Below are 27,294 nucleotides of genomic sequence, written 5' to 3'. Positions count from 1 at the left end.
GCCCTCGGAAGCACAGCGCCCAGGGCAGGAGTCACTCTTACCCAAGTCTCAGGGTCCTACCATAGGCTATAAGCCTTGTGCTTCCCCCAGCATGTGGCTTTGATGCACTGCTACCCTTGGCACAAAGTCATTTCCATATTTTTCTTCAGGACACAATGACTTTTGTCCCCCACAGACATGCACAAACCTGGCTTTAAGAGCCCAGAGTCTCTTCTGGCCCCAACAGGTTGGTGTCATGGGGGCAACCAATAGGCTCTGTTGCTTTTCCCACGCTATGTCCAAAGTCCCCACGGTTGGAGGATTGGCTTTTCCCAGTGGGCTAGTGATGTGACAGTTGCTATGGCTTTCAGATGTCAAAGGAGGGCGTTGGAAGGCCTGCATGCCAGTTCTGCTGCTAAGAAGCTGTGACTTAAGATTTGTTAATCATCTCTCTGGGTCTCAGTTTCCCTGTTTGAATAGTGAGGGCAGAGATTGAAAACTGATGATGCGTGGGTCATTGGCCCATGGATGTGGGATTTTGGGGTGAAGGGAGATGGGAGACTTCATAAGGCTTAAATATTTTTTAAATTAGTAATGAGTCTTTAAAAATTTGGAGGTTTCAGGAATTCCCTGGTGGTCCACTGGTTAGGACTTGGCACTTTCACTGCCATGGCCTGGGTTCAATCCCTGGTCGGGGAACTAAGATCCCACAAGCCACTTGGTGCAGCCACAAAAAAAAATTAGGAGGTTTCAAATAAAATTCGGTACATGGATTTGCCCTAAATATAAAAACCACTGTACTTCCTCTAAACCCCATTATTCTTGAGATTTTCTCCCACAGCCCAGTCTCCCAAACCCACCATGTCCTGCTACATAAGACCCAAGAGAGAGGATGGGAGATTGAAGGAAGTGAAGGGAGGCATGGGAAAGGCAAATGCGGGCAAGAGAGACAGGGAGGGAGGAGACAAGGAGAGGGGCTGGGAAGCTAAGAGAAACAGACCAATCAGAGAAAAAGAGCTAAGACTTGAATAGCTTTCTAGGTGTCGGGCATGACTGTCAACATCTTCCACATGTAATAGCTCATTTCATCTTCACAAAATCCCTGTGGGACGAGCTCCATTATTTCCCCCATTTTACAGAGGAGGAAACTGAAGCTCAGAGAGGTGAAGTTACATGCCCAAGACCCCAGAGTTTGGAAGTGGTAGAGCTGGGATTCTCATGCTGCAACAGCTCCCCATCTCACTCAGAGTCCAAGCACGGTTCTTTCAATGGCCCAGCACGACCTCTCAACCTCACACCCTTCCACTCTGCCCCTGCCTCACCCGGCTCTTTCCACTGGTCTCCCTGCTGTCCCTTCCACCTGCCAGCCGCCCTGCCGCCCTGCCTTCGTACCTGCCATTCCTCCTGCTTGGCTATCAGCTCAGTGGGCTTCCTCAGGTCCTCCAGTTCGTGACTCAACTGTCACCACCTCCACGAGGGCTTCCTGCTTACCTAAGTACTCACACACACACCATCCTCACCCTGTCCTCACCCCCTTCCCTACTTTTTTGTTCTCCAAAATACATGTCATCATCGAACATACCACATCTTGGATTTATCTTGTTTATTACTGTCTTCTCTGGAATGGAGGCTTCATGAGGGCAGGGATTTTTTTCTATTTTTTTCATTGCTGTATATCCAGGGCTTAGAATAGTGCCCAGCATATAGAAAGTGCTCACCAAAATATGTATCGAATCAAAAAATCAAAAAATGTACCCAAAGCAGCCAAGCTCCAAAGAGTCTGACTTGACCGACATTGTTTTCTATCTCCTCTCAGTAAACGTGTCGGGGTCCCTCCTCTCCCTCCGGGCTATGGCGCCTCTCAGCCAGCTGGGGGGCCATATCAACACCACGTGTGCGGCGGAGAACTCCACCGGGGCCAGCCGGGCCCGCCCACATGCCTACTACGCCCTCTCCTACTGCGTGCTCATCCTGGCCATCATCTTTGGAAATGGTCTGGTGTGTGTGGCCGTGCTGAAGGAAAGGGCCCTGCAGACCACCACCAACTATCTGGTGGTGAGCCTGGCCGTGGCAGACCTGCTGGTGGCCACCTTGGTGATGCCCTGGGTGGTGTACCTGGAGGTGAGTAGGTCGCAAGTGCAAGCTGCCCATGTGACCGTGCTTGTCTTTGTCTTCCGTGAGCTCCTGGCATCTGGGGTCAGAATGCTCCCTGCCATGATCCAGGGTCTAGGGAGGGAAGGACAGCTCCTGCCATTCGCCCTTTCATGAGGGACCTGAAGGTCCTGAGAGCATCATTATTCCAGCATCACTTGCCCACGTCAGAACCAGGGAGCTGGGAATGATTCTCTCCCCAGGCCTCCAGCATCCAGGTGACTGGACTTGAGTGATGGGACTTGTCCTAGAAATGCACCAGGCTTACTCTCTGTGCCAGTCATGTTGCAAAGATACGGGGGGTGGGGTGGGAGCAGTCCAGTGGCCATCCTCATCAGTGTTTCAATGTATATAGGGGTGGCGATGTGCAGGAGGCATGTAGGGGCAGAGGAATTAATTTTTAAAAAAACAATTTTCTTTTTTAACTGAATGAGAGGAAAAGAGAGCAGGAACAGTCTGCAGATAGATCAGACTTCTGATGGTTCAGTTGCCCTCGGACTCAGCATTTTCCTCCTGGGTACCAGCTCTCCGCAGACTCCGCTTCCAAAGGAAAAGACCAAATTTATATTTTTGGTGCCTCCCTCACCAGTTAGATAATGCAGCAGACCCTGGAGAATTCTGCCGGAGAGAAACATTTCTTAAATTTGAAAGTATTTTCGTTTGAAAGTGCAAAACAGAGTCAGGAGGTGATCAAGACAAAACATCCATTTGCTAACAAGGAAATCAGGGTGCCTACACCTGTTCAAGAAACAGATATTCCTACCAGGAAAACATGCAATTACTAAAGAGTTTTTTTTAAACCCTTAATATCCTATTAATATTTCTCCTCTGCACTGTGTATCATTCTAAAAAGGTATCCAATGAAGGCTCAAAATGATGCCATGATTAAGAGAAATTAAAATTCATCAAATTAATATCTCAGTTAATATTAATAGTGAAGATGACAGTTAATTAAGTATGACATATCACAGGAGAACAAAAACCTCGAACATAGACTGCTTAGGCGAGTAACCATATTAAAGAATGACTGGGAACTAAAATTAGACTTATGATCTCAATGGGGAGACATTAAAGAAAGAAATCAAGGAGATAGAAAAGGAAAGGAAAAGAATAAAAACAACTAGGCTGATTGGGATAGATTTAAAGCCTAAGGGAATACTCAGAGAAAAAAATATGCGTTAATTTTTCCCAGTTAGGATTATCTTGATGTCAAAGGGTCTTGTAATTATCTTGACCTTTCTGTCAACCCAATTAGGCCGAGACATCCTTGAAGTCAGAAGCTGTGTCTTTGTTCTTTTTTTCCCTGTAGTCCAAACATACTACCTGGCACATAATATGTACTAAATAAATATTTGATGTATGAACGATTAAATGAATCTGGTCTGCAATGTATGCATTAGATGGGCCATTCCTGCTTATACCATCTGCAGCTACATCTATTGTTACAATGAACTATTTGCTTTTATTTTATTTTTTAATAAGGATACTGAAAAGGAGTTAGAAGTATATGATATTTCTGTTCAAGAGTGAGGCAGATTTTAGGTGCTACAAGCCAGTGTGGATGGATTAGTCAATGATTCAGAACATCACCACACCCTCCTCAAAAGTGTTTCTGTCCATCCCTATACATTACAAGGATTCTTATGTCTGCCAAAGGATGAATGTCAGAAAGAAAGGCAGGAAGAGAACCTTCACTCTGATAAGCATTTTAATGGCCTCTGAAATAAAACCAGGCTTTTGGTTTCTGTGCACTCAGGGCACTCATTTGCTGTCCATTTGTGATTGCTTCCAGGACTCTGAATGGATTATATTGGAAAACCTCTGTAGATACGGGTATAGGAGATGGACACTGTGGCCTTCTCACACTAGATACCCCTGGCATCCCCTTCTAGCCACACCTGCCAGTATGGGTGGTACGCCCACTCTACTGCTAAGCATAGAGGAGCAACTGAGCAACAGAGGGCCAGCATGAAATCTTGCGAAAGGCCTTAGTGGACTCTCTGCAGGTTGTATCTATGGGTTTTCCCCTGTGAGAGGAGCTCTGCTGGAGCTCTTGTTTTCCCTCATTAAAACCAAGATGCCCTCTGTCCAACAGGTTGTTTATAACAGGTAGGTGTTCAGTAATCAAGAGTATGGTCACATAAGTTTAAAATCATACAAAAAAGATGTGAGGGAGCAGAGACATCTCTCCACTGGGAAATGGGCTTTGTGACCTCTTTTTGGTCCTACCCACTTGCTTCAAGGCTCTAGTAATTGCAGCTTAGTATCTCTACGTCACTTTCCCCAACAGTCAACTAAGGGTCTGTCTCAATAAAAGACAGAATATGACATTAGGTAGCCATCATTAACAGACAACCAGTTAAGATAATAGAAGGCTCTATTCCAAAGGATCAGGTCTCCCTATCCCACCCCAGTCTGTATATTTCCCTTAGTCTTAAATGCCTGCCTGCTTTCTGTGGACCTCAGAAGTAGACTGGGTGCTTTAACGACAGAAAAGAGCACTTTGAGCTCTTAAAGTGATCGTGAATACATGAATTCACATGTCTCAGAGAAGAGCAAAAAGTGTTACTCTCACTAACTTGTCCTAATGATGAGTAGCTGGTCTAGTAATTAGAAGATCATACCAAAGAGCTCCCTTGAAAAGAGGAAAGGATGCAGTGTTGACCACAGAGACTGCTGGAGGTTTGAGGGCCCCCAGGAGGACAGAACAAACATAAGAACACCATGAGGGGGCCAAATTAGCTGTCAAATTCCCAGCTTCCTGTGCTTTGATTTGAATGTATCCATCTTGTTTGAAGGGAATATTGGCTCACATTGGCCAGACCCCTTCCTTCAGAGGAAAACTGGCTCATCATGACAGGCACCAGTATATATGAGTTATGAATGTTTTGACTGTAAGTATTGGAAAATTTGACTCACTGTGGCTTAAACAAATAGGAGTTCCTTTTCTCACATAAACAGAATTCTGGAGGAAGGAGTTCTGTTGGTATTGGTTCAGCTGCTCCAGGTGTCATCAAGGACCAGACTCCCATTCTTTCTGTTCATCATCCTTGGCAAACTCACTTCCTCATGCTACTCACAAGAGGGCTGCCATAGCCCCAAGCATCACGGCCATACTCAAAAATAGGATGGGTGGGGACGGCAGAAAAAGAAAAAGTAAATAAAAGCCCTTTCCTTGGAGTGGCTTGAAGCATCTCCCTAAGGAACTGCATTTGGCTACACCTGGAACATAAGGCCACTTTTAGATGCAAGGGAGGATAGAAAAGGAAAAGTGAAAATGTGGGTTTTATTAAAAAAGATGTGGGGGTGATGTAGGCAATAAAATGTCATATAACTTTGTGCTTCTTCTGGAATTCACTGGGATGAATGTTATTCTGATGCAAGGTTGTGCTGTGAGAAAGACTCAGAATTGGGAGTCAGAAGGCGTGGAGTTAAATGAATAAAATGAAAGTGACAACTACAGTTTCCCTACCTCACAAGGTTGATTTAGGCTCAACTGTCATCAACTGAAAAAAATGCTTCGATAACTAAAAAGTGTGATCTATAAATATCTCAGTTTAGACAATTTTATTGTTAAGTAAAAGAAACCTTAACTCCGATTGACTTAAACAATGAACAGAATGCATTGGCTCTCATGCCAGCAAGTTTAAAAGTCCTGTGGGGGCTTCCCTGGTGACGCAGTGGTTGAGAGTCCGCCTGCTGATACACGGTACACGGGTTCGTGCCCCAGTCCGGGAGGATCCCACGTGCCGCAGAGCGGCTGGGCCCGCGAGCCATGGCCGCTGAGCCTGCGCGCCCGGAGCCTGTGCACTGCAACGGGAGAGGCCGCAACGGTGAGAGGCCCGCGTACCACAAAAAAAAAAAGTCCTGTGGTAGGGTGGGCTGCAGGCACAATTTGAACAGGGCTCCAGTTCCATTTCTCTACAGTTCTCTCAGCTCTGTCTCCTTCCATATACTGACCTTATCCACAGGCAAAGGGTAAGCTGTAGACCTCACAGGTGTGCACCACACCATTCACAGCAAAAGAGAAAATCCAGGTCCCAGAATTTCTAGTAGAAGTGTCAAGATGTACTTGGACTGGACTGGCTTATGGCACACAATTTTAATCACTGAATAGAATAGTCAGTTTAGCATAGGTTATGTGTACCTTCCATAGACCACATCAACTGCTCAGGAATCTCAGGGATTCCCAGTGGAATCCAAGGACTATTGGAAAGAGGAGAGAAGACAGTCAGCAAGTATGCACCACAGTGGCCTTCGCTGGTACCATTCTCATCATGAAGGTACACAGAAGACTGGGCCTGGACAATATATTAAAAGGGACTAGCGGGGGCCCGTCACTGACCTTCTTCAGTTTCCTCAGTCCTCAGGCCTAGCAGAGAAGTTGAGGACAAGAGCCATGCAGGTGACCTCAGAGTAAATTATATTCCAGAGAGCCCTGGTCTGGCCATCTCTGTAATTCAGTTTGCAGCATTTTCATGAAAACTCTTTTCTGTTCTGTACCAAAGAGTTCTATCTCAGATTCGCTCTCAAGTTTTTAATTTCCTGCTCTAGAAGCTGCAATCTGTTTGGAGCTCCCTCTCTAAGCACCAACATTCCATTTTGTTCCACTTGGTTAAGCACCTTTTGTGATGTTTAATACACTTGTATCAGGGCAGAAAGGCAGCGTAAGCAACCAGGGGGACATTTAGAATACTAAAGTCAGAGTACTTGGGTCCCAGTGTGGACTGGAGAAAAGATTTGAGGGTTAGGGAATATAAACAAGCAAAAGAGTGCCAAGTGGGTTCAGGCAGGGAAACTCGCCATAGAGAGCCTGATCGAAGGTCAGAGAATGATGGCAGGAAGAAGCAGTGCTGTTTTGGGAGACAGGTGCCTTTGGACTCATAATGATGTTGATTATTAAAAATAAAGACTGTTTTAAGAAGAATTTTACCATTGTTCAAAAAACCCCAGATGATAGCAATTTAAAAGCTCCCTACTGGAAAACAAAAGCAGGGGGTTCTCACAGTCTCTTCACCAAAGTCTGGATTTTTCTGGAAGTCATAGACTGTGAAAGCTGGAAGGGCTTGGAGAGTATTTCTGCCGTCATTTCTAAAGTATGATCCAACCTCAAGAAATTTCTGGCCACATCCCAGTGACCGGGATTCTCTGTGGGCATGGGCCTCAGGGTCTGCACTTTAAAAGAGCTCCTCCATGACTCTCATGAACCTAAACTTTGAGCTAAACCTTTATGATGGGGAGCTGCTTGTTCAAAATACAGACTGATGGGTGTACCCCAGATCTACTAAACCGGAATTTCTAGGGGTGGTCCTGAAAGTCTATAGCAACTGTAACAAGCCCTTAGTCCCAGGCCCATTCCCACCCCAGCTGATTTGTGCAGCCAGCTGGCCATCTGCTACAAACTGACAGGTAGGAACCACTAATCTGTAAAAACCCCATTTCACAGATGAGGAAATTGGGATTCAGAGAAGTGAAAAATCCTTACTTAGTACCCTATTTTGTCCCACAGCAATCCCCTCCTGCAAAAAAAAAAAAAAAAAAAAGGAGGAAGGAAGGAAGGAGGGAGGGAGGGAGGGAGGGAAGAAGAAAAAAAAGGATTTCAAATGTGGCAAACAAAAATGGAATGAAGAGGCTAATTAGAGAAGTAATTCCATCTTTGCTCCTTGGATATCTCCCACAAACAACTAAAAATCCATCCCTTAGAACAGGAGTTCTTAACCTGAGGAGTCCATCAACTTGGATATAAATAAAATTACTTCTTTATTTTCACTAAACCGAAATTAAGCACTTCCTTCAATTATGAATGTCAGCATCAACTCACAGCAGAAGAAATCTTTAGCGTCCCCGGTGGAAATCACAGATATTTATATTTTCAAATCGCATTACAGTTTTTGCAGACCCCTAATACCATTTACACTCATCAGTGCTTCGAAACTGCTAGGTCTTGTCATTTAGTGCATTCTTAAAGAATCACATATTTTTTAAAAAAAACTTTGGTAACTATATTTTGATATAATCACTATCCTTTGTGATCCACTGTATTTTATTTCATGCATTTAAAAACATTCTTCTGAGAAGGAACTATGAGGCCAAAGGCATCCAAGGGATAAAGAATGCTTAAGGGGCTCTAGGGACAACCATTTCTTTCTTTTTTTGTGGTACATGGGCCTCTCACTGCTGTGGCCTCTCCCGTTGCGGAGCACAGGCTCCGGACGCGCAGGCTCAGCTGGCTCACAGGCCCAGCCGCTCCGCGGCACGTGGGATCCTCCCTCCCATGGGGCACGAACCCATGTCCCCTGCATCAGCAGGCAGACTCTCAACCATTGCGCCACCAGGGAAGCCCTCTTTCTTTTTTAATATATATATATTTTTAAATTTTACTAAAGTACAGTTGATTTACAATGTTGTGTTCATTTCTGCTGTACAGTAAAGTGACTCAGATATATATAGAGAGATATAGATATAGATATCTATATATATATATATTTAGGGACAAAGTCATGCCCCCACACCCCCTAGAGCCAGCATTTCCCAACCCTCCCAGGCAGCAAAAATCACTGGAGGGACATTATTCTGAGTAGGGCCTAAGAATCATTTTAATAAGAGCCTCAGGTGATTTGGGAAATGCTGCCTTATCAGAAAATTTGGGAAATGCTGCCTTAGGCTGTGTCTGTTGAAAATCAATAGCCAACTTCAGTACCTGAAGACACTCTTGCTTCTCCCACCTTCTGTATTGCCAAAGGGAGTTAGTTATATTCATTAGCAAGTGAGAGTAACACCATCTGGCCGCTGTTTAATTCCAAAGTGAGTTTTATTCATTAAAATTTAGGAAGAAGGTAGAATCATGTTTCTAAAAAGCCTTAAATCAATCAGATTTTTTTTTTTTGCTTTGCTTTGCTTCTTTAATTTCAAAAATCACTTTACCTTTCATGTTCTCCCAACACTCTGTAGTACTCATCTCACTGTCAGCACTTATCATACTGTATCATAGTTATTTTCTTAGTGTCCATCTCCTGGGCCCTCAGTTCATCCCTTCCCATTCACACATGACTCCCCCAAACACACAGATACTATATTCTGAGGCCCTGGGAACAAAAACAGGTTTAATTCATTTCAGTACACCCACCCCAGCAAGGTATCAGCCCTATAATGGGCCCTCAGTGAACACCGGCTATGTGGGTGGGTAGACAGACCAATGCCAACTCTTCTCCCTCCTATGATATGAGAATGGAGTTAAACTGTACACTTCCCAGAAGCAGCGTGTCGGGGTGCTGACCTCTGAGGGGCAAAACAGAGTAATGGTTGATATTAAGGGTTTGAAATTCCAGCTACTTTTTTTTTTTTTTTTTGCTGTACATGGGCCTCTCACTGTTGTGGCCTCTCCCGTTGCAGAGCACAGGCTCCGGACGCGCAGGCTCAGCGGCCATGGCTCACGGGCCCAGCCGCTCCGCGGCATGTGGGATCTTCCCGGACAGGGGCACAAACCCGTGTCCCCTGCATCGGCAGGCGGACTCTCAACCACTGCGCCACCAGGGAAGCCCCCAGCTACTTTTACTAGCTATGTGTCCTTAGACAAATTATTCAACCCCTCTCAGACTCCATTTCTTTATCTATAAATTGGAAAGAACATTTACCTCATTTGGTTGCTGTAATAGTTACTTAGCATGTTCTTGGCCCTTTCAGCTGTTTACTGATCTTTCACTATTATTTACTTGGCTGGAGGACTTACGTGTTTCCATTACACATCCCACCAATTAGGGAAAACCAAGTGATGGCACCTTAGCGGGAATTACTTAAATTAGCTAATCAGGTTGTTTTCTTCTTGACACTTAGCTGAGATCAAGGAGTGAATGGGGATTTTGCTGGCAGAGTTGGAGACAGGATGAGAGGAGAGCCAGAATGGGGTAGCACAGTGGGGGCCTGGAAGCCAGAGGGCAGCTTGAGGGCTTTGGTCCTTAGGGGCTCAAGAAACCAGGGACCAAAGAAATCTGCCAGGTACATACTTTCACTAGGCCCCAAGGTCAGTAGCCCCCACTGTTTTGCGCTGTTTTTGTACAGCCCTGGGATACGAGCAATCAGAAGGAGGCGTCTCATTCCCTAGAAGGGGGTTGATGCGGTCTGTCACACAAAAATCCTTGATGGTACAAGGTTTTCTCCTTCTCCCTTGTGGCCACCCACTTCCATCCCTTTCCAACAGCTGCCCCTTCCTCGCCTGACACCCCCATACCGCAGGTGTGTAACAACCTACATTCCAGTGCCCCACCTGCCTCTATAGCCATGCCTCTCTGGGCAAGGTACTGAACCTCCCCAAGCTTTAGTTTCTTTCTCTGCAATGAAGATAACAATAGTCCTCTCTCACAGGACCATAATCAGCAATAGAGGCCATGTATGTAAAGTTCAGACATCGGTAATTATTAGTATTAACACAGATTATGTCAGAGACCATTCCTTCTGTCAGAATATACTTGCAGGCTGGGCATTGCTCTAGGAGCCTGGATGCAGCAGCAAACAAGTAAAAGTCCCTGCTCCTATCAGGTTGACTAAGTTGCATTCATTTATCAAGTAAGTGTATAATTTGTCTTCAAAAAGCTTTAAGAGCATATACAGTTTTAAAAAATTCAGGTATCAAGTTATCAGAATCAATGTTTCAAAGTTAGAGAACTTTCTGGAATGGGTCATATGGGTTGGTGACACACATAGATTTAGTTCTCAATAAATGTTAGCTTGTATTAATGATATTAGGATCTCATGATGATCTCTAGTTACTTTATTTAAGAATGGCTTGCTTCTCCAGTTCTCTTCAAGAACAGGGCCTGAAGATCTTTTTTAAAAACCTCTTAAAACACGTAACAGGGCTTCCCTGGTGGTGCAATGGTTAAGAATCTGCCTGCCGATGCAGGGGACGCAGGTTTGAGCCCTGGGCTGGTAAGACCCCACATGCCTCAGAGCAACTAAGCCCGTGTGCCACAACTACTGAGCCTGCGCTCTAGAGCCCGTAAGCCATGACTACTGAAGCCCGCACGCCTAGAGCCTGTGCTCCACAACAAGAGAAGCCACTGCAATGAGAAGCCCACACACTCGCAATGAAGAGTAGCCTCTGCTCACCGCAACTAGAGAAAGCCCACGCGCAGCAATGAAGACCCAACACAGTCAAAAATAAATAAATTAAATTAATTTTTTAAAAAAATTTAAAGCACATAACATACCCTCCTCCAATGAACTAAGTATTAGGAGTTTCACAGTACTTGTTTTATGAATGAATGAATGGACAAATGAGCAAACAAATGAACGAACAAACAGGACATCCAGCAAGCCTGCAGTTTTCTATTGTTCTAATGATCCTCTCTCACCTACACTGTCCCCCAACATATGTACACAAACAGGCATTCACAATTTTGCAAAAAAAAAAAAAGTGGTTTTCCCCAATTTAAGACGTAAATTGCATAGTAAACATATGTTAAAAGAGATTTAGTATACAAATTTCACCTTTTGCAAGAAGCTTTTACAGCTTACAACTGTCCTATGGATTGAGCAAAACCATCTTCTATTATCCTTGTTCCTCTCATTGTTTTATGACTATACATGTCCCTTTAAAAAAGTTTTCATTCTCAGAATTCCTTTAAAATTCATATTAAGCTTTTATTTACATAGAGCCAAATGGTTGGACTAAAAGAGAGAAAGTAAATCCACAACTAAATGAACAAAAATGATGACTTCAACCCTAGTTTGAACTTTTCATTGTTGCTTTTAAACAAAATATTTTCGGTCAGAGTTTCTCATAGTAGAGCTTGGAAATGACCAAATATAGGGAAAAGATCAAATGCTGAAAAGGAAATAAATCTAAGGGGAAAGAAATTAGTAGGGAAGGGGAAAGAGAGAGAGCCTTTCAGGAACTTGCATTAGTGCCATAAAACAATGATGTATAGTCAAGTGGCCTGGTGATATAACCAGCATCTTGGATGAGAAAAATTAGACAGAGGGCCAACAGCATCTTCATGCACTATTTTTTGTAGCTTTTTTCCTTGAGAACCTACTTCAGAGGCGACCGTACCTATGTTTCACTCCCTTTTCTCTTGAATAGCCATTGGGCCTGCCCAGCAGAGATAACATGAACACCCAGCTATAGCCTGGGGTACAAAGCTTCACAGGTTTCCCCTTGAGAACCATGGTGCCCAAGAATGGCAGCCCCAAGGGCAGGAAGCTGACAAATGCACAAAAGCCTCGGGGGCCCCAAGAGTGGCATTTGTGGATGAAAGTGATAATCTCCCTAGCATATCTCTCTGGCTCAATTAGGTAATGTAAAAAAATTTTTAAAGAAAATAGAAATGTGCTAGAATATAACTTAAATTATCCAAATTCCTGACTTACTTATAAGTGTTACTCGGAGGAGTTATGGAGCTTGGAACACATGTGTAAATGCGTGAGGTCAGAACCATCCTCAGTGATTCCGTGAATAGTAAAGAGGATCTGGGCCCCTTTCCAATGCCCTGGACACACCTTCCCCCTGACCTCTTGGTGAGTGGGACCATGGTGACGAAGGCAGGCACACCAGCACGAATTTATTTTACATAGGCTCTTATAGATGTTGTTAAAGCTTCAAAACCGGAAGCCAGACAGATTTTCATTTTGGAGGTAAGTTTGATGAAAAATGTGTTCTCAGTTTATTTCCTGGTATATGGTGAGCTCTCCACTGGGGGGAGGGCTTCAGAGAGGCAGTTTTGGCACGGTGCACACATCTGGCAGTCACCCAAGTTCTTTTACTCCCAGCTGTGCATCTATGGGCGTATCACTTAACCACGATGACCTTTAGTTGCCTCCTGAGTTTGAACCAGATCAGCAATTCACAGACCTTGGTGTGATGGGAGACAGGGGGATTTATTTATTTAAAAACAAAGATTCATGGGCCCCAGATCCAGAGACTGTGGCTCAGGAGGTCTAAGGAAGGGTTCAGAAATCTACATCTTTAATGAGCACCCCGCTGTGGACCACACTTTGAGAAATGCTGGACTAATTGATTTGGAAGATCCCTTCCAGCACTAACATGGATTTGTCCTTTCTTGGGCGACCAGTCTTGGGCAGCCTGACAGTCCCTCGATGCCTACCTACCCTTGGTAATGATGTTGTACCAACAGGGTGGGCATGTCTGCGTCTGTGCAGGGCAGCCTAGGGAAGGTGGTAGAGTCGAGTGGGTTGCTGTCTCTTCGCTGGGGGGAAACACTGACATCCTTGTCTCTGACACCCAGGTGACAGGCGGAGTCTGGAATTTCAGCCGAGTTTGCTGTGATGTTTTCGTCACTCTGGATGTCATGATGTGTACAGCCAGCATCCTGAACCTCTGTGCCATCAGCATCGACAGGTAAGGCTGGGCTTCCCTTCCAGACTTAGGAGAGAGGTGGCCTAGGTCAGGTGGTGGGGGAAACCACCTAGGGAAGCTGCTCTTGCTATATTCAAGGCACAGGCTTTGCATCTGATGGCACTGGGGTCACTGCCATGTACAACTTAACTCTGGGACATTTTCTTTTCTCTCTTTTTCTTTTAAGCGATGGTTTGTAGGTGAGAGGAAACTCCTGTGACAGGAGAGAAATAACTATCCTATAAGCTTTCCTTTCCCCCAGAGGATTCTGGTTTTGCTTTTCCACCACCCTTGGGGCTTTTGTGATTCCTAATTTTTTGTGGGGAGAAAAGGTGAGGGGGACAAAGAGGTGAGATGAGCTGACACAGTTAGGAGAGGCTGTTCCTGTTGTTATTGTGTTTTGGTAAAGGGAGGGAGATAGAGCAGGGGCAAAAGACAGAGAGGGGAGAGAAAAGCTTGGGAGCTTGGGAGTACCTGTGAGGAGGGAGAGAGGAGTGGAGAATGGTAATTTTAGAAGATGTGGCTGTGCCCTATTTATTTATTTCCTTCATAGAGTTTAAGAAAAACAAGTAAAGAACAATGTTTTTTAGAATTGCCTTTTGGTTGCTGGAGTGGAGTTCTGGGATTTTGACTAGAGCCTTTGTGTGTTCCACCAGAGTAACATCATTCTCTATCCCTAAGAGTGTACCGCCTCGGCTCTGGGGACCTCTGTTCCTCTCTTCCCCTCTCTTTCAGTTTCCTCTCCTCTTCCCCTTTCCCCTCCCTGAGTCTTAGATCTGCCATGGCTCCAAGGACATCTGCCATGGCTTTCCAAGGACACTGAGCGCCCTGGGGAAAGGAAGTCGCTTTCGAGCTTATGGCCCCTGTTGCCAGTCAAGAGCCTCCAATCTAGGGCTACCCTGGTGGCGCAGTTGTTGAGAGTCCGCCTGCCGATGCAGGGGACACGGGTTCGTGCCCCGGTCCAGAAAGATCCCACATGCCGCGGAGCGGCTGGGCCCGTGAGCCATGGCCGCTGAGCCTCTGCGTCCGGAGCCTGTGCTCCGCAACGGGAGGGGCCACGGCAGTGAGAGGCCCGTGTACCGCAAAAAAAAAAAAAAAAAAAAAAGAGCCTCCAATCTTCCCTTCTCCAAGTCCCCGTCCACCTCTTCTTTTCCTACAGTCTCTCCCAGGAATATTATCCATCCACTCCATAGCGCCAACAGCAAAGCCTTAACTCGTTTCCTCTTCACAACAACTCTCAGGTACTATTACTATCTTCATTTCCAGCTTCTTAGACTAATTAAGGAATTTGCACAGTCACACAGCTGAGGAGAAGCAGTGTCAGGATTTGAATTCATGTCTATCTGACTCCAAGCTAACAATCTTAGGCTTTGTGCTAAGGCTCCTCAAATCTCCAGCCTCACCCCTAATTTCTCCCCTGATATCCAGACCACATTACTTCCTGGATATACCACTGGCTCCTACAAGGCAAAATGTTAAAAACCAAAACATCAAACCATCACAGCACCAAACCATCTTGACCTGATGATCTCTTACTGACAACATCATTCTTCTGAAAACTTGGATTTTGTTCGACATCTTTCTCTTCCTCATCTCCCACATCTAAGCAATCAACGCTTACAGACTCTGTTTCTGAAATGCTTTCCAAATGTGACCTATCTTTCCCTTCTTACCTCACCTGCTTATTTGGGGCTCCTATGACCTCCCACCTAGACTTCTGCCACAGCCTCCTAATTGGCCCTTCAACCACTCTCAGAATTATTCCCCCAGAAGTAAAGCCCGAATGTCTATTGCCCTACTCAAAACCCTTCAGTGTCTCCCTGGCCTGTGGAATAAAAACTGAAGTTACCTTCACAGCCTAAGATTCAAAGTTTTCCACAATATGGCCTCACGTTAGTTTTTCAATCTCATCTCTTTCTGGGTTGCCCTCTAGCCCTCTCGTGCTCCAAGGCCGATCACACTGGCCCCCCTTTTCCGTGAAACCCTTCCAAATGTCTACAGCTTAATTCAGTCACCCCTGTACTCTCACAGTGCTTCCTCTGTAACCATTTGTGGCATCTCCAGGCTCCCTTTGCAGGAGTCCTAATACACGTCCTCCTCACATCCCCAAGTGTGACATTCACGTGACCCACTGTTGTGCCCTCTGTATCAACAGCCCTAAACTTCCTTGCATGTGTGTAACCAAAGAATGGGCATGAAAACCCTATCCTCTAGTGATACTGCAAACCCAACCAGACAACTCGGTGAGCTTTGACTTTTATCATTTGCTTGGCTATCACTTGACTTTTATTACTTGATTGGCTAGCCTGAGAAGGAAAATTAAAGAACGTGTCCATATGCTGAAACTAATACCATTAAAGAATGTGTTAAAAATAAAGGGATACAGTTGCATAACTGTAAATATACCCAAAAAATCCACATTGAGTTGTATACTTAGATGAATTGTGTAGTATGCAAATTATATCTTGATAAAGCTGTTAAAAAGTGAAGGGATAGTTAGTGATTTTATATATTTTTAGCTCTCTGAGAACAGAATTCCTCCAATAACATCTAAGTCTTTTGTGTGATTTACGAACATTTAGTACATGTTTTAGTACATGCTCTCAGAAATATATCATTTACAGAAGTAATAGACTGCATCTGGTTTGCTATAGCATCACCTCCACCACCCCAAACTATTATATCATCCTAGTTCCTCATTACCTGTGAATCTCCCTGCTGTGCCTATTACAGAGCTTTGAACAAGGAATATTAAACCAGGGAATTTCCCTGGCGGTCCAGTGGTTAGGGCTCCGCGCTTTCACTGCCGAGGGCCCAGGTTCAGTCCCTGGCAAGGGAACTAAGATTCCGCAAGCCACCTGGCGCGGCCAAAAAAAAAGGGAATATTAACTGAATCCTGAATCCGGTGGTCCCTGCCTGAGGGTAGCCAATGCTTATATCACAAATATGCACCTTCAGAAAGGACATGAGGGAGTAGGATCAGATCAGCCTTGGAGGAGGGAGGGAAGAACTGTATAAAGAGAGCTTCTAGAAGAGGCTCTGGGACAGCCCCCTCCCAGCCTTCCAGGTCCGACCCTACCCTCCACCATCTTGGAAAGTGTGGCCTATACACTCCACCCACACACATTCTCACACATGCCGCTGGCAGGTGAGGCTGTGCAGGCTGTGCCCTGGAGTGTGGGAACTGAATTCGACCAAGCGCTTCATTGCCAAGCCTTGAGGAAACCAAGAGAGGGTGCCCTTTACCAGCCAGGAGAGGGTATCTTTTTGTAACTTGCACAAAAGCACCATTTTGTTGGCAGCGGTCATGCTTAACACACGCTTCTACTTGCACCACCTAGTAGATACAACCAACAAGAACAAACCTTGAACTGGCTTCTGTCCCATACAGGGAGAACTCCCAGAATGCATACCATTCACCTACCTGCAACCTGAGGAACAGGTCCTGCCTTAGACCGCAAAGGACAAGGATGCACCCCTCTTGGCCTGTAGATCTATAGGAACCAATCCTCACCAAACTTCAAATGGAGCCTCCTTTCTCTTCTAGGACTGAAAATAGGCCTTGGAAAAGCCGTCTCCATTATCCTTCACAGCAGTTTGCAGTACACAGCATTAAATTCTGTTCATGGGATGCCAAATAGTTGGTCAATTCATTAAAAATGCAGTCATTCATGCAGACCTTTGGTCTTCACACAATGCTAGTCACCCGTCTGACAAACTTGACCAAATGGATTCAGCATTTTTTGGTCATGAAGCCCTGATCTGTAATAACAGGGTGGTAAGAGATAGGAAAGAAAAGGAAATGATAAAAGGGGTTTTGAAAGCAAGTAATGCCATTGTCATTAGATTCGTAGGCATAGCTCTGGATGTTGGGATTAATGCCGCCTTTTCTTTTGTAAAAAGCAGAGTGGGTGAGCACAACCCCCTAACCCGCCCTTGGCTCCTTGCCTCCCAGTAGGCCAGCCCCCTCCCGCCACATCCTGGGTCAGAACTAGCTCGGGGAGAGGGCTGAGAAAGTGTCAAAGGAGCAGGACAAGATCCGAGCAAGCGGTGAGAATTCGAGTCCTCCGCAAGGAGCCCAGGAATAATGCAACCAAATTCATTCACCAGGGAGTTCTTTAAGTGGCTCTCAAACGGCACCCATCACACAGGCAAGCCTCCGCGTCTCTGCAGCGAGCACAATAGGTACCAGATGAGTCACAGGCACCTTGGATTTTTAGTTTGCATCTAAATAAGCACTTTATATTTGCAAAGGGCTTTCCAGTCATTTGCAAAAAGCTTTCTCCTTCAACCATTCCGTGAGGGGAGTCCACGGAACTAAAGATTTATTGAGCCCCCTGTCTGACCAAATAAAAGGTGGTGAAAAGCAGCCCTCACAGAGCTCGGGGGCTCATTAAACCCAGGCGGGGAGTTAGACTCAGGTCCTCCCACCCAGCCCAGCCTCCTTCCTCCCCCACTGCCACTTCCCCGGGACGCACCTTCCTCTTTTCACACACACACCCCTCCCACTTGGGGACAGGGCCCCAGGCAGAGGTCGAATTCTGTGAGGATCCTGAAACCTTCAGCAGAGTGACAAGCCCACGGACCCCCGTCACAGAATTGGGAGTCTTAAGGGGCGTTAGAGTTTAACTCATTTGTGCAGAAATGAGTTAAACTAAATGCCCCCACGGGGACCCGTAGCCTCTTAGGTCTGAAACTAGAACCTGAGTCTCCCAACTCCCACACCACCAGTCTGTCTGGCCCCTTCATTGGTGGAGGCGGGGATGGGACACCGAGGGAGGGGCCTCTGGCCATGCCGGCACCCAGTTTTCTAGGTGCTATTTCCTGGGACTAAACCAGTCACATTTCCTTTGTCTTCAATGCCCTGGCTACCTCTGTGCTAATCCTAACTTGAGTGAATCTAAAGGCAACAGCGGTAGAAATAGCTACCATTTCTTTAGCATGTACTACATGCCAGGCACCAAGAGCTTGTCATTATCGCTAACCCTCACGACATCCCAGCAAGGTAGGTGTATTACCCGCACTCTACAGGTAAGGATTCTTAAGACTAGACTGTGTGGGTAACCTTGCCCAGACCACACAGCTGGTAGGTGCAGGAGAGGGGGTTCAGCCAGCCTCTTTCTACTCCAGCTCACTGCCTTTCTCAGAGGCTTAGCCTACTCTGGGCCCCTAGCTCTGGGTCACACTGCATGGCTGGAAATCCTGGCTCTTTCACTTAATAGCAAGGTGAACTTGAGCAAGTCAGTTAACCTCACTGGGCCTCAGTTCCCTGACCTGTTTAGGGGAGATCAGAGCAAAAGCGTTGTTATGAAGAGTAAATGAGTTAATGTTTGTAAAGGACTTCGAACAGTTGCCTGGCACCTAGAAAGTGCTGTATACTTGTTTGTTTGAGAAATAAATAAATTTAATGTTCCCTGATAATCAGGAATAAGGGGCAGACCCCCCTAAACTCACTGATACGAACAATCACAGATCCCTTGGGCTAGCACAATAATAATGACAATAATAATAATACTATTTTTTGAATGCTTAAGATGGACCGGGCATTGTGCTAAAAAACTTCCCAGAGATCATCGCATTCAATACGCATAACAGCTCTATCAGGCGCACTCATTATCCCCCTTGTGCGATGAGGAAACTGGGTCTCAAAGAAGTCACATCTGTGGTCCACGTCACAAGGTTCAGCTGCAGGCCAAGCGGAATTCAGACGCTAATCAGTCTGTTTCCAACGTCCATTGACTTACCCACTGAGCACACTGCCAGCGTTCCGGCCACGCCAGAAAAGACCCAAAAAGCTAGAAGCTCAAAAGGAGGCGGCTGGCCAGGTAGCGATTGGGCAGCACGCGCAGCGCGCGCTCACGCTCTGACCGAAGACCCGGAAGAGCCGGGTGAGTGCCGGGCCCACGCCCAGCCCTGCCCTGGCCTGCGGTCGGTCATCTGCGATCGATTCGGGAGGAGATCAGAGGCTGAGCAGTCTGCTTGAGTTGGAATTCAGGGTCCCTGCAGGGCTGCAGGAACCAGGGGGGCCGAGCTTTCCCTCCCCGCCTCCCCACTGGGGGCCTGGAGAGCCCCCAGGTGAGACGTGGACTTCTCACCCCGCCGCGCTGGCTGGGTTCTTGCTGCATTCTGGTGCCCTCCGATGGCCAATGCCGGAACAGCCTCTGTGTTTCAGCCCCGATGGCAAGCTTCCTGGCGTTTTTCACCCTAGAAACAAATTTGGCGCGGGGGGGTGGGGGGGTCTCATTTATTCTAAAAGCTTAATCATGTTTTAAAACTAAGAAGAAAAACTATATAAATGTAACAGTGGTAAACGTAGTCTCATCTCTCACTTCTTACCCAAGTTAACAAGAGTTTTGACACAGAAATTTTCCCTAATGCAGACTTTCTCCAACTTGTCTAATCTTGTAAGATGCACTTGCTTGTTAAAAATACAAACTTCTGGCTTCCCCGGTGGCGCAGTGGTTGAGAGTCCGCCTGCCGATGCAGGGGACGCGTGTTCGTGCCCCGGTCCGGGAGGATCCCGCGTGCCGCGGAGCGGCTGGGCCCGTGAGCCATGGCCGCTGAGCCTGCGCGTCCCGAGCCTGTGCTCCGCAACGGGAGAGGCCGCGACGGTGAGAGGCCCGCGTACCGCACAAAAAAAAAAAAATACAAACTTCTGGAGTGGAACAAGTATCCAAGGGTGTGGCCTTGGAATATGTGTTTTAACAGGACCCCCGGAAATTAATACAATCAAGCTAATTGATGGGGAAACTCAGTTCTGGGTAGCCACGATGCTCTCAAAGTACAAACCACCTTTCAGTGCCACGTTTCCTGAGGAAGCCCTTGTCCCCTGTAAGGCCTCAGAGACTTGGCAGTGCCCTTGGCAGGGAGCAGGGCACCCAGGAGAGACCTGGCCTCGGAGACTGGTACCACCAGCTGTGGGAACTTGATTTCATCATGTAACCTCTCTATGTCCTTGATTCCTCCTTTATGAAATGGAGCCAATGCTCCCTACACTTACTGACTCATTGAATTAATGGGAGTCTCCAAGAAGTTGCTGAATATTAAAGCGGATCTAGGAAAGTGTGCAACGTTCAGTGGTGGGCTTGGAGTCAGCTTGTAATGGCTAGTGGGAACTGATTGGCAAAATTTTAGTTTTTTGAGCCGGTTATTAAACCATTGGTGTAACTTGAAGTGGACAATGGTGGGAGTATTTGTACCACAGAAATTGACAAATGGTATAAATTAGGGCTTTTTTTCACCTGCAGAGCCAGTTGTTAGGCATTTAGCAGCACACTACCAAATTATGGAATGGTCGGGTTCTTTTACGTCCAAGGTCATTATGTAAATGAAGGCCAACAGGTCTGGACAGGAAGAAGTGTGCCATACCTTTCCTTCCTGACCCTCATCAGCTCTTTGGCCAGGACAGCTGCGGGCTTCAGGCTCAGCCTCTCCTCCACGGTGCCTCAGGGATCACTGCTGAGGGCCAGACCCTGGTTGACATATTTGACGTGAAGCCCCAGCTCACTGCCCCAGCAGAGTCAGAAGTCCTGAGAGAGTGAGAGGCCTGGAGGAGTGCCAGGTGCTGCTTGCCCTGCTCCTTTATTGCCAAGTTAGGGATTCAAGGGAGGATCTATAGTGTATGTGCATCAGGAGAAGGGAACTGGGTTGTCATGGGCCTTCCTTGAGGCTGGTGGTGGGATCGTAATTTGACCTTATTAAATAAGGACTCTATTTCTCCCTCTTGACAAAGAAGCCACCTCTGTCACATGTTAGGGTGCCAAGGCCAAGTTCTGCAGAGTCTGCCTCCATCTCAGCCCTCAGAGCTGACTCTCAGGCTGCTCTTTGGGGATACAAATGTTAACACGTGAACTCTAAGGCCAGATGCATATGAGGCAGATGAGTCAGGTGGCTGGCACATATAGGAGGAGCATCAGGGAGCACTACCCCACCCCCTCCAGCCCAGGGTCTGTCCTTCCCTTCCTCAGCCCCAAGCCTTGAGGTGCACAAGAGGAGCTAAGGGGGTTCCTGCTCTGCATCTGGCCTCCAGGTCCCCTGGACACTGACGAGACAATGAAAAATTGAGCATATGTACTATTTACAATTGCCAAGATATGGAAGCAACCTAAATGTCCATCAACAGATGAATGAATAAAGAAGATGTGGTATATATATATACAATGGAATAATACTCAGTCATAAAAAAGAATGAAATAATGTCATTTGCAGCAACATGGATGGACCTAGAGATTATCATACTAAGTGAAGTTAGACAGAGAGAGACAAATATCATATATCACTTATATGTGGAATCTAAAAAGAATGATACAGATGAACTTACTTACAAAACAGAAACAGACTCACAGACATAGAAAAATACTTATGCTTACCAAAGGGGAAAGGTGGACAGGACAGATAAATTTGGGAGTAACATATACACACTACTATATATAAAATAGATAAAGCAAGGACCTACTGTATAGCACAGGAACTATACTCAATATTTTGTAATAACCTATATGGGAAAAGAATCTGAAAAAGAATGTATATATAACTGATTCATTTTGCTGTATACCTGAAACTAACATATTGTAAATCAACTATACTTCAATAATAAATAAATAAAAATTGAGCATATGTAGACCCAGCTATATATATTAGATCCCTTGAGCTGGGCTACGATTAGAATTGTTCTCTTATGAGGAAGGAAGCCTTCAGAGTCCATGAGGCAGTCAACAGCTTCTTACTATTTGCTTTGTACAAGGACCTATATGGAACACCAAGGCTATAAGATGATTTGAGCCATTAAGTAACTTAAATCCTATGGGGTCTATCTCTCTCCAGCCATGAGGCAAGTCCAATAATGCAGGCAGAAGGGCAACGTGATTGATTGGCATAGGAGTGCTATGCATTCAGAGTTAGCGGTCCCTGTAAGATAGAAGGACTGGGAAGGTTACTGGAGAGCTGATCTGGGATTAAAGGAGAGAAAAAATGAGCTACCCAGGGAAGGAAAAGGGATAATGGATTGAACAAAGACTGTTGAAGATAACCCGTCACTAGGCCAATATGGCTGCAGTTATATGTTAAGTGTCAGGGTCCAACGGAAGGTCAGGTTGGCTGGGCAAGTTGGGGTCATGTTGAGGAAGGCTAAGTATTGACGTTGTATTTGTTTTCTGTTGCTGTGTAACAAATTATCACAAATGTAGTGACTTTAGATCCATTTTTAATCTCACAGGTCAAAAAGTCTGTGCACCATGTAGGTAGGTTCTCTGCTAAGGGTCTCGCAAAGCTGAAAATGAGGTGTAGGCTGACTTGTGTTTTCGTCTTCCAAACGTATTCAGGTAGTCAGTAGAATTCAGTTCCTTGCAGTTATAAGATTGAGGTTCCCACTTTCTTGGTGGTTGTCAACCAGGGGCTGTTCTCAGCTCACCTAGGCCTTTTGCTGTTCCTTGCCAAATGATCTTTTCCCAAACATGGCAGTTTGCCCCTTGCAGGCCAGGATGATAATTTCTCATGCTTTGAATCTCTCTGAATTACGAAAGGGCTCAGTCCCTTTCAAGGGCTCACCTTGATAATTATCAGGCTCACCCAAGATAATCTCCTTTTTGATTTACTCAGTCTGTTGATTTGTAATCTAATCACAGGATTTCTACTAGTTCTACAGTGCATAAATCTTGGGGGCCATCTTAGAATTATGCCTATTTCAGACAGTTTTCATCTGAGTCGGGGGGAACATGGGGTGGGGTGGACATGATGAAATCTAGTTGGGGACTTAGCAATAGGAGACCAGCCAGGAGGCTGTGGCCATCACAGAGAAAAAGTGGTAGAAAAGAAATGCATGGATAATGGGGAAGATACCATAATGGGTAAATTTACAGGACCTGCTGTCCTTCTGCCTAAAATGTTCTTCTCCTATCTTCCCTCATGACTGGCTCCCTCTCACCCCACTCATTTCCCTACCCACTTATGTCATTTGCCCCTTCTTTACATCCTCCACTATCCTTAAACACATCGCCCAGCTTACTTCCTTTGTGATACTCATTTTATATTAGCATTTTTTTCATCTATCTACTCCACTCAACTCCCAGCTCAGTAAGGACAGAGACAATGTCCCATTTTCACATCTCTGTATTTCCAGAGTAAGTCCTGGTATATAGTGAGAACTCACTAAATACTGAATGAATGAAAGGCTAAATGAATGGGTGAGCAAATGATATGGAAGGGCCAAAGAAGAGTCAAAAAGCCAGAATGTTGGGTGTGGATGTCTGGAAGAAAGGCAGGAAGTGGAAGCAGATTAAGAGATGTAGGGAAATAGGAAGATCTATTTCAGATAATTTGAGTTTGGGACAACCATGGAGCAATCGTGCAGGTAAGTCCAATAAGCAGCTGTAAATGTACGTGTGGATATACCATAGAAAAGACAACAATATCCAACAGGAATAAGAAACTGTGCTTCGACCATGTAAAAGCATGTGCTGTAGAGCGAATGTTTGTGCCCCCCTCCCCAAATTCATATGTTAAAATCCTAACTGCCAATGTGATGGTATAGGAGGTGGGACCTTTGGGTGGTGATTAGGGCTCCACCCTCATGCATGGGATTAGTGCCCTTATAAAAGAGACTCCAGAGAGCTCCCCTCAGCCCTCCCACTGTGTGAGAACACAGCAAGAAGACTGCCGTCTACAAGCCAAGAAGTGGGTTTTCACCAGGCACCAAATCTGCCAGCACATTGATGCTGGACTTCCCAGCCTCCTGAACTGTGAAATATAAACATTTATTGTTTAAGTCACCCAGTGTATGGTATTTTTGATATAGCAGCCCAAGCAGATTAAGACAGCATGAAAACTTGATTTTAAAATAAGCCTTCATTGGATATTACTCATCTCTATTTACAAAATCTCTGCTACTTGGAATAGTTGTCACTACGAGGGTTAGAATTAATGTTAGGATACAGGCAGGGCTAAACATCCTCTTTGGGCACAGTTCCATCATTATCTGAAAAACTGTGGGAGAACGTAAAGGCACACAAACCAGCATCTAGAGTCTTCAAGGTTAAGGGTGTGTGAATATAAGGCTGGGATATGCTGGGCCGTCAACCAGCATTGGTAAGAAGCTCTCCGGCAACCCAGTGTTGTTATGCTATGCTTTTTATTCTTTCTCCCTTTCTCTGCTCACCTCCCTCAATGAGTACTTCATCTATCTTGTCTCAGCCTTTCTGCTATGTTCGCTCAAATACCCCTTTCTCTCTAAGTTTCTCGAACCAAATTATTTTTCTCCTGCCACATGTTATCAACCTGAGTATTTCTCTAGTAACCTCTTGCAACTTGTCTTTAGAACCTTTCTCATCATGTCTATCCTCTCTCCCCTCCCTTTCACAGGTACACTGCAGTGGTCATGCCAGTTCACTACCAACATGGCACAGGACAGAGCTCCTGTCGGCGCGTGACCCTCATGATCACGGCTGTCTGGGTGCTGGCCTTTGCTGTGTCTTGTCCTCTCCTCTTTGGCTTCAACACCACAGGTAACAATGACGGCCCCACTTCCAATAGCGGCGTGATTCACAGCACATCTGAATGGTTGTGAGTGGTGCTCTGACCCCTGGTCAATGTAATCAAATGAGGATGCTATAGACTGCAAAGCGTTGGCCTTTATTGATTACAAATAAAATAGAAAACAAAACCTCTTCAATTAATGGCACAGGAATAATGTTCTGCCCCAATTAATGAAAAGTCTGCTTACTCCTATTTTGAAAGAAAAGCCATTGTATTCATTTGAAGAAATGTGCCAGTTAAAAAACTATGCTATATGAATAATTCAGGTGAAGTTTACTAACGAAAAGATGGTAATTCGTAATGGATTTACAATGCAAAATAACATATGATGAAAGCCCTGGAGTAGGGTATACAGTTCTAACTTTTTATTCAATAAAAATCATTTCTGGTGTTTGGGAACTAGGATGAATTCCTAAATTACTGGAGGATGTATTTTATATATCTTAGTATACAAAAATTTTGGCCATGGTGCTTGGCACATGGTACATCTTCTATTGGATGGATGGATGGATGGATGGATGGATGGGTGGACGGACAAATGGATGAACAATGTGTATATCTGAGTTGTCTGGGATTTTAGATATGACACCAATCCAAACTGACACCTCACAGTGCCTTCAGTGTCTGTTCCATGACCATCTTTCAGCCTCAAGAATTTCATGTGTTAATGGAAAGTATTAGCACATATAGTATAGTCACAGGTATTGAAAATAAACAGAGTGTTCACTAAGAGAGAACTGATTGACTCATGTTCTAGTGTTCATCTGGATTTCTTATTTTCTCCATTTGAGTTGATTCATTCAATTCCTGCTATGTTCCAGGTTCATGAATTGCTGGTATATATGTACAAGTCACGTAGCTGTGTACTTATGTATATACAGATATATTATATGTAACACATTACATATAAATACAGGAAAATCTTAACTTATATATAGTCTTCAAAGAGTCATTTGCTGGTCAATTATTTAGAAGTCAAAATACATTTAGGAAGACAGAGGCTCTGGAGTCAGAAAAATCTAGATTCAAACTCCAGTTCGGCTGCTTAACAGCTGCGTCTGCTTGAACAAGTTACTTAACTTTTCTAAGTTAAGCTTCCTTGTTGATAAATTTGGGATAACAATATAGCACAGCATAAACTTGAACAAAATCAAGTATGTGGACTAGGTCTATGTATTTAGTTAGGAAGTTTCCAATATTTATTTTTATATATGGCCTCCTACAAGTAAGTCCAGCAACTTCATCTCTAAAATTATATGTTAGGTTGAACTCTTTATAATAGATGACATATTACTGCATGTGTCATATGTCTTTACTTATTACTGTTCAGGGTTGTAATCAAACCATGCGTATCTTTATATGTGATTCAGGGTGAATTTTGACTCCCTATAATTTTCATTGACTCTAGAATCTAAGCCTACATATGTTATAACTCCACTCTACCTCCTTCACAGAGTTCTTTTACAAGTAAGTGAGGATTCAATTGGGATAACATACATAGATGTGCCAAACACATATCACCTGCTCAAGGTTAGGCTTGTTTCTCTGCTGCATTAGAGGTTAAGTAGCCAAGTTATCCAACAAAGATGTGCCTGGTTAACTCAGGGTATTCCTAAAATATGTTGTTATTGTCTTTGCGTTACTCTTTAATGCTTCCCATTATCGGTCACCAATGTCACGTTATAAACACAAACATGCGTGTGCATGCACGTGCACCAAGGCGACATTCTCTAACACGACTGTAGAAGCTGACTCTGGCGCTCAAATACCATTTCAATGAGTCTAAATGTGCTTTGGGGGTTAGTCCGATAACTAAGCCACCTTCTATATCCATGTTTCTATGAGAAAATGCCTTCTAAGTTGGAATTTGTAGTATGGGCCACTTCCTACCACTGCTAGACCAAGGCAATCCTTAACCCGGCCAGCAGCAAAGCCCCACCAACTTTTGCTGGGCCGAGTGATTCCTCTTCCTCATTCTTAGAGGCTGGCAGGGGCGGTCTTTCTCATGTGCACGCGCGGGCACACACACACACACACACACACACACACACACACACACACACACACCTGGTAACACTTAGTCAAAATCTGACGTTAGACAGAGTTCCCAGTTAAAGTCAACATATAAAGTGAAGAAGAATGAGGACCTAATGCAGTGTTGTTGCCACCAGTGAGATCATTATTGTTTCAGAAACAAAACTCAGAAAAATCTTTCCAAAAGGATTTTCAAATATAGAATTGAGAAGGCAAAAAAGGCTCATGACTTACCACGTATAGGCTCA

At 45.0% G+C, this 27,294-nt stretch overlaps 1 protein-coding gene across 2 annotated transcripts in view; it reads left to right on the top strand.

Annotated features, from left to right (window-relative positions):
* Positions 1 to 1,829: 1,829 nt before the first annotated feature.
* Positions 1,830 to 27,294, top strand: part of DRD3 (dopamine receptor D3) — a 36,386-nt gene continuing 10,921 nt past the window's right edge. The window contains exons 1-3 of one of the 2 annotated variants that reach the window (XM_027105123.1): positions 1,830 to 2,100; positions 13,374 to 13,486; positions 24,839 to 24,981. In XM_027105123.1, the coding sequence (XP_026960924.1) occupies positions 1,831 to 2,100; positions 13,374 to 13,486; positions 24,839 to 24,981 (526 nt within the window). In that variant the 5' untranslated portion in view covers position 1,830. The remainder of the gene's footprint in view (positions 2,101 to 13,373; positions 13,487 to 24,838; positions 24,982 to 27,294) is intronic. The other variant, XM_027105211.1, reaches the window with a different exon arrangement.

This window comes from Aethalodelphis obliquidens, unplaced genomic scaffold (assembly GCF_003676395.1).
Source record: "Aethalodelphis obliquidens isolate GAN/ISIS:26980383/991018 unplaced genomic scaffold, ASM367639v1 scaffold1, whole genome shotgun sequence".
NCBI classification, from domain to species: domain Eukaryota; kingdom Metazoa; phylum Chordata; class Mammalia; order Artiodactyla; family Delphinidae; genus Aethalodelphis; species Aethalodelphis obliquidens.
This window is presented reverse-complemented; position numbering and strand designations above follow the sequence as displayed.